This window comes from Nannospalax galili, unplaced genomic scaffold, assembly GCF_000622305.1.
Source record: "Nannospalax galili isolate Female #2095 unplaced genomic scaffold, S.galili_v1.0 scaffold95, whole genome shotgun sequence".
Classification (NCBI taxonomy): Eukaryota; Metazoa; Chordata; class Mammalia; order Rodentia; family Spalacidae; genus Nannospalax; species Nannospalax galili.
Window position 1 is genome coordinate 1,751,701 of NW_008342393.1, and position 7,833 is coordinate 1,759,533.

At 47.8% G+C, this 7,833-nt stretch overlaps 1 protein-coding gene across 1 annotated transcript; it reads left to right on the forward strand.

Annotated features, from left to right (window-relative positions):
• The first annotated feature begins 503 nt into the window (after nt 1-503).
• On the forward strand, nt 504-4,644 carry Hexim1 (HEXIM P-TEFb complex subunit 1). The gene has a single exon (XM_017799457.2). It carries the CDS (start codon nt 1,818-1,820, stop codon nt 2,880-2,882), a length of 1,065 nt encoding a protein of 354 aa, XP_017654946.1. The 5' UTR covers nt 504-1,817; the 3' UTR covers nt 2,883-4,644.
• Nucleotides 4,645-7,833: the final 3,189 nt, after the last annotated feature.

Below are 7,833 nucleotides of genomic sequence, written 5' to 3' on the forward strand. Positions count from 1 at the left end.
GAAGCCTCCTGCCCTCTCCTCCGGGGAGCCTCTTACCCCCAGCCTCGCCTGTTAATGACACCCCCTTCTCTTTCGGAAACGCATAGATTTTTGAACCCCTCCTCAATGGAAACGCTCATCAGCGGTCCGAACTCTCCTGGCCCGATTAGGGAAATGTTCGCGGTCTCGAAGTCGGCCCCGGGAGGCCATTTTCTTCCACGGGGGCGAGCCCTTCACCCCGCGGCGCGCTCCCGACCGCGGATCTCCATTTTGCCCTGGCTTCGAGGGCGGAGATGGCTCTCGGCCCAGCGGCTGTTTTCACCCCAGGGTCCCGAAGGTGGTGAGGACCCACGTCACTCAAGACTCGAACCCGCCCTCTCGTGCCCCGAGGCCTAGTCTGGGGCTGATGGCAGGGCACGCCATCACACTGTCCCTTTAAGGAGGCACTTTTTAAGTCTTCCATTTGTTTACTTCTTCATGCGCTTTTCGGTTTTTGTTTTTTCTTTTTTTTTTAAAAAAAAAAAACATGCCCACAATCTCATTCCGCAAACGCCTCTCCCAGAGACCGGCCACCTGCCTTGCAGCCATGACTAAGAACCAAGCATTAGGAACGCCGGCCAGTCTCTCTCTTTACAGGATTTAAGCCTCTTTCACACTTCAGGGACTACTTTTTAGGAGCAAACCATTTTCGGATTAGTGGAAAGATGTGTGTGACCACCAAAGCTTTTCCGCTGAGTACAGAGTGCGACAGCTGTCTTTCACACGCACCTTTTCATAAAAATACTCGGTGTAGGCTTCCAGAGGTCATGGAATCTTCGCGTATTCCTGAAGCACAATGGTACGGTCCAGAACCTGCCCCATCCTCTCTGTGATTGGTCTTTCCTCCGCGGAGAGACGGACGCTTCCAGCCCAATGAGCGCTCACGTTTCTCCGGCGAAAGCCGAGCGATAGAAGGAGGCGGCCTGGAAACCGCCCCCTACGCGTCCCGGGATTGGTTACGTCGCACGGCGCGCGGGGACGCGGGCGAGAGAGGAGGGAACTACGACTCCCGGCAGCCCTACGGAAGGACTCCGTTACGCATGCGCATAGGCGGGGCGAACGCCCTTCTATATAAAAGAGGCGCAGAGGGCTAGGCGACAGCAGTTGGAAGTTGGCAGGTGGAAAGACAGGTTGGGAGGGGAAGCTGGGGGAGGAGGCGGAAGAGCTGTCTGAAGGGGGAGGAGGGAGGGAGGAAAAGAGGAGGAGGCGGAGGAGAGCCGAGCAGAGCTGAGCCGAGCATCGAGCCAGAGGGGAGATGAGTTTGTCTGTCCTCGGCGAAGGCTCCGGCCGGGCCTAGGGAACTGGGAGCTCGGGTTGGAGCGACACCCGTGGAAGTGGGAGGAGGTGGCTCTGGGACTTTAACCCCTTGTGGACTCTGCGGCAGGGGATTTAACCCTTTGTGGATTCAGCCCCGCGGAGACAGCGTCATCGGGTAGTTTTAACCCCTTCGGGATTGGGTTTAACCCATTGGACTTAAACCTCATCTTCCCACCACCTCATCGATTCTGGGAGCGCTCGTCGGGGAAGTTGAAGCCCACCCTCTGCACATTACGTACTGCTCCTGCCGCTGCACCCCCTTGGACCTGCTAGTTGGCCACGCTTGTGGGTGCTTAACCCTTTACTGACTTGACTCCAAGTTCCGACTGGAGTTTGCTGACAGGACTGGCGAACGGCGTCACTGCAGAATCGCGGACCGAAGAGGACTCTTGGACATTTTTAAAAAGGAAAGGAAAACCTTTCCTCCTTAAGGACTAACAGCCCAAATTTCTCAAACTTCTCGAAGAGGACTCCATTAAGCCATGGCCGAGCCACTCTTGTCAGAGTATCAACACCAGCCTCAAAGTAGCAACTGTACAGGTGCTGCCGTGGTCCGTGAGGAGCAAAACTCCGAGCGCCCCCCCGGCGCGGAGGAACGAGTGCCGGAGGAGGACAGTAGGTGGCGATCGAGAGCGTGCCCCCTGTCGGGGGGCCGGCCGGGGCCCGAAGGGGGCCCGAAGCCCCAGCCGCCCTCCCTGCAAACCCACGGCCGCCCGGAGCCCAGCTGCCTGGAAGCGGACGAGAAGGGCCAGAACCGGGAGGACTCATCCCCTGGCGCTGCCTCCCCGTCGATGGGAGGGGAACTGATGTCGGAGCCCCTCATCCAGCCGTGTCCCGACTCTGAGGCCAACAAGTTGGGAGCTCCCGCCGCTGGGGGCGAGGAGGCGTGGGGCCAGCAGCAGAGACAGCTGGGCAAGAAAAAGCACAGGAGACGCCCCTCCAAGAAGAAGAGGCATTGGAAGCCTTATTACAAGCTGACCTGGGAGGAGAAGAAAAAGTTCGACGAGAAGCAGAGCTTGCGAGCTTCGAGGGTTCGAGCTGAGATGTTCGCCAAGGGCCAGCCGGTCGCGCCCTATAACACCACACAGTTCCTCATGGATGACCATGACCAGGAGGAGCCGGATCTCAAAACCGGCCTCTACCCCAAGAGGGCCGCCGCCAAATCCGATGACACCAGCGACGAGGACTTCATGGAAGAAGCGGGTGAGGAGGACGGGGGCAGCGATGGGATGGGAGGGGACGGCAGCGAGTTTCTGCAGCGGGACTTCTCCGAGACGTATGAGCGGTACCACGCCGAGAGCCTGCAGAACATGAGCAAGCAGGAGCTCATCAAGGAGTACCTGGAGCTGGAGAAGTGCCTGTCGCGCATGGAGGACGAGAATAACCGGCTACGGCTAGAAAGCAAGCGGCTGGACGGCGACGACGCGCGAGTGCGGGAGCTGGAGCTGGAGCTGGAGCGGCTGCGCGCCGAGAACCTCCAGCTGCTGACGGAGAACAAACTGCACCGGCAGCAGGAGCGGGCGCCGCTTTCCAAGTTTGGAGACTAGACTGAAAACTTTTTGGGGGGGGAGGGGGCTAAGGGGACTTTTTACAGTGCTGGAATGTAACATTATATACATGTGTATATAAGACAGCGGACCTTTTTATGACACAGAAGAGAAAATCCCCCCGGCTTTGGTTTGGTAAATTTAGCTATGATGTAGCTTGCGTGCATTCTGTTCTTTAATTATGTGAAACTCAAGGGTTGCTTTTCTTGTTTTCCTCTTTAGAAGTTTCTTAATGTGTAAATAATTTGACCAAGTTATAATGCATTTTTCTGTTTAAAAAAGAGACCCCCTCCTTAAACGGAGCTTTAAGGTGGCCAAATCTGAGACCCATTAAATTCATTCTAGTTATAATAAATTTAATATTTGTAAATGTAACAGTTTCAGTGTGATTTCTAGAGCTAATTCAAAATAGTACCGATTTATGTGATTGCATTTTTGAGGAAGGTAACAAAATCGTTAAATTTTTCAGTTTGCAAAAAAAAAAAACAAAAAACTTGAATGGGGTAACTTAGTTTGTAACCCCCCCAATGAGTTTTAGTATGCTACATAAAAAATTTTAATGATCTTCAGTACTGAAGTGTGCTTGTTTCCTAATGCCTTTTCCTTTTTAATGCTGGAGAAACTAACCAGTTGCTGGGTGTCGGGTTGTGCAAGGTGGCTACAAGCAGCAGCTTAAGTCTGCCCCTTGATGGCCATTCAGAAGTGTGCTGACAGAAGTGTAAACCTAATTTGTCAGTTTATTAGACTAGATAACTGAGAGCCTCATTTCATTCCTACAAGCTGGTTTTCAGTAATCCTGCCATCCCTTGAGTAACACTAGGAATGCCTGGATGCCTGGGGGAACTTAGTACAAGTAATGAACAGCTAAGATCAACTTAAGGAGCAACTCCTTAAGATGTTACAGACAAAATACTGAACTTGAAATGTCTGGGGGATCCAAAGATAATCGTTAATACTTAAGTGCTTTTCTCTTTCTCTATTTTTAAAAAACTACCTTTACATGAGAATCAAGCGAAAACTCAAAATGTCCCTTATTATAAGTCAAATGGAAAGCTGGTTCTGGAGAGGGCTGAGGTCCTTGGGTGATGAATGAGGAGCCATACACGTTCCCTGCACAGCAGCTAGTCTGTCTCCTAGGCTGTGCTGACAGTTGCTTAGGTTAAGTAGTTCTGCTCTGGAAAATGCAGGGAGGCTCACAGAACTAATTCCTGCCACAAAATCAAAAGTTTCTTAAATGACTGTTCTTTTCTGTCGTTATAATTAATCCAACCTTCCTTCACCTGACCTGTCAGTATTTTCTGAGGGCAATAGCATTGCTCAAGTTATTAGCACAGGGGTTCCTTTAACTTGGAGCCTTAAAAACCATAGGGGGCCTTGGGGGTCCACAAACCCCATATTTGTGTGTAGTCTTGTGTTATATGTGAGGTTTTTTTTTTTTTTGGTGAGCAGAGGGTTCAAGAGATTCAAAATCCTGACAGCTAAGAACCCCTGCAGAGAAAGGGAAAGAAACCCTTCTCATTGGGGAGCCTGCTCTGTCAGCTAAATGGCTGCAGTGGAGGTGATGGGAACTTCAAGGGTGAAATACACCTTATGATGCATAAGAAGCATATACAAATCAGCAAGTTTGGGGACCTGCCAGTAGGATGATTCAGGGCCTTTAAAACCAGGTGTGCTGGTCCTATTCTGGCAGGTGGTCCGCTGGAGACACTGTATAATCAATTTTTCTTTGACCTAAAAATTACATTAAATGTCTATTTTGAAATAGTTTTCGTGTTTTTCATTTTTCTTCTATGACGTCATGCAGCAGCCCTGGAAAACCGGCTGTTTGATGGAAAGTCAGCAGCAACAGTGCCCTCTGGCTTTACCATGCAGAGTCATGCCTCATTTTGACTGCACTACAGGATACAATGGTGATAACCTCAGATTTTAGGTCCCCTTTCTAAGGACTGAACTAGAAAGAACCTATTTCTGCTACTAATATAAACATAGAATTTCCACACTATATCCTGGAAAGAACATGAATGTATTTATCACCAAGAAAAAAGTATACGTTCTTTTTTTTTTTTTTTCGAAGTCAGCCTGGTCTACATAGTGAGTTCCAGGGAGATCCTGTCTCAAAAAGACCAAAAACAAAACAAAACAAAACAAAAACATTAAAACGCAACAACAGCTGTGCCTCACTGCTCCAGGTGTCCACTTTTCTTAATGTTCCCACATGCCCTTTTAAAAAAATTCTTCCTGTAGCCCCAGCTAGCCTGGAACTCACTATGTAGACCAGGCTGGCTTTGAACTTACAGAGATCCACCTGCCTATGCCTCCTGATTGCTGGGATTAAAGAAATGTGCCACCGTACCTGGCTTGTACATTCTACTTTTAAGAGGCAAATTCAGTATAGTTTTAAAAATGAATACTTAGTTTTAAGTAACTCCAACAAGTTACTCTGATTTACCTTGAGTTATATAAATTTCTGTCTGAATGTTTCAAAGGCACATTTTACTAATTTCGTCTTAGAATGATAACGTTAATGTAAACATCTGTTTTCTATCAACATTTTCTAAATTGAAACAGACTACTGCTCTTTCAACAGAGATGATGTTGAGTTTCCTGTAGTAACAGGGTTGTGATGACAAATGATCCTCCACTGCCACCCCCCCCCCACACTACCCCAGCCTTTCATCCAAGTCCTCTGCCAGACATTTTAACAGCTGCTCAAAAGACCTGGCTTATAAATTAGACATTTCAGTTTGTTTTCTTATACTGGGGTATGGCATGGGCCAGACTGGCATAGATAGGTGGGCAGAACTTTTCTTGGGGTAGTCAATAACGGATGGAACCCATGGTGGTACATGCTCGTATTCCTAACATTTCCAAGGTACAAACAGGAGGACTGGGAGTTCAAAGTCATTGTCAGCTACATAGTGAGTTTCAGGGCTAGTAGTCAGCCTGGGCTACAGGAGACCCTGCCTCACAAAAATATGTGGCGGGGGGGATGGGGAGATAGCTCAATTGGGAAAGTGCTTGTCATAAAATCTTTAGAACTTGAGTTTCTTCACAGAACCCATGTAAAAAAGCCAGCTATGGTAGCCTGCACTGGATCCCTGGGGCTTGCTGGCCAGTTTAGGCTAATTGGTGAGTCTGTGTCCCAGTGAGAGATTCTGCCCCCCAAAAGGTAGATAGAGTCCAGTATGGTGGCTTATGCCTTTAAGCCCAGCACTAAGGAGCCAGAGGTAGGTGGCTGTCCTCTGGCCTCCAAACATAAGCACATGCACATCACATGAACATACACACAAAATAAAGTGGACAGTGCCTCAAGAATGATTATCCTAATAATTATCCTAGGTTGTCCTTTGGCCTACACACACATACAATGTGCATATGCACCTGCCCCCACACATGCAGCCACACAAACATACGCAAAAGAATGTCATTAAGGAAAAAAACATAAAATGTGGGATAAAAAAGCAAGCTACTGGAACTGGAGATGGCTCAGTAGTTAAGAACATGGACTGCTCTTGCAGAGGACTCAGGTTAAGTTCCCAGCACCTACATGGCAGCAAACAACTATCTATAATGTCTGACCCCCCCCTCTTCTGACTTCTGTGGGCATTGCTTCAGTACACTCATACACATAAAATTAAAATAATATGGGGCTGGAGATATGGCTCAGCGGTTAAGAACACTGTTCTTGCAAGAAGACCCAGGGTTGAATCCCAGCACCCACATGGCAGCTAACAACTATCGGTAACTCTGGTTCCAGGGGCTATAACAACCTCTTCTGTCCTCCTCGGGCACTGCACGACATGGGTGCACCTACCTACATGCAGGCATAACACTAATACACATGAAATAAAAATAATAAAATATTTAAAAAATAAAATATTAAAAAAAAAAAGCAAGCTACTTCTGTTGGACGTGTTACTGAACACCTGTAATCCCAGCATCTGGGGGGTGGAGCCAGGACAAACAGGAGTTCAAGGCCAACCTCTGCTACAGAGCAAGCTGGAGGCCAGCCTAAAATTACATAAGCCCCTGTCTCCAAAACACACACAAAAATAAAAAGATACTACTGGTGTCTATCATTGGTTCTGCTAAGACCAGACCACTTGCACATTTGATCAATTTATTTTTTCATCTCATCCAGAATAAAAATCCTCTGCTTAGGGGCTAGAGAGATAGCTCAGCAGTTAAGTGTATGTACTAGTCCTCCATAGCCCCTGAATTCAGTTCCCAGCACCAACACCAGGCAGTTCACACTGCCTATAACTCCAGCAGATCCACAGATCCTCTTTTAAACCCATGAGCACCTGCACTTATGTGTATATACCCACACAGAGACACACACATAATTTAAAAAATAGCCAGACACAGTGGTGCATGCCTTTTATCCTAGCACCTGTGAGGCAGAGGTAGGTGGATTTCTGTGTGCTCGTGGGCAGTCTGGTCTATAGTGAGTTCCTGGCCAGCCAGGGCTACAAAGTGAGCCCGTCTCAAGAATAAATACATAAACAAATCTTTTAAAAATCTTTTGCTTGGGGAAATATGCGTAAATATATTTTAAAGCCAGGCATAATGGTATACAACTGTAATCCCAGTTCTTGGGAAGTAGAGCAAGATTTTTCTGAGTTTGAAGCCAGCCTGAGCTATGTGGTAGATTCTATTTCCAAAAGCCACAGGTTAAGGATGTAACTCAGTGATAAAGCATTTACCTAGCACGTGCAAAGCTAGGGTCAGTCCTCAGCATCATTAAAACAAAACACAGCATATAGTTTGTTCTAACAACTTTAAAAGTTATGGCAACTGTGCTGGGGGGGTGTAGTTCAGTGGTAGAGTGCTTGAATAATATGCACAAAGACTCTGGATTTGATACCCAGGGCTGGGGACGACATAGGAGGCAGTTAGAGAAAACAAAAGACTCCACAGAATTAAAATAACAAATCCATAAATAAATAAA

What these genes read in the sequence shown, in the direction of transcription:
- Hexim1 (XM_017799457.2), top strand. Translation starts at nt 1,818, where the DNA reads ATGGCCGAGCCACTCTTGTCAGAGTATCAACACCAGCCTCAAAGTAGC.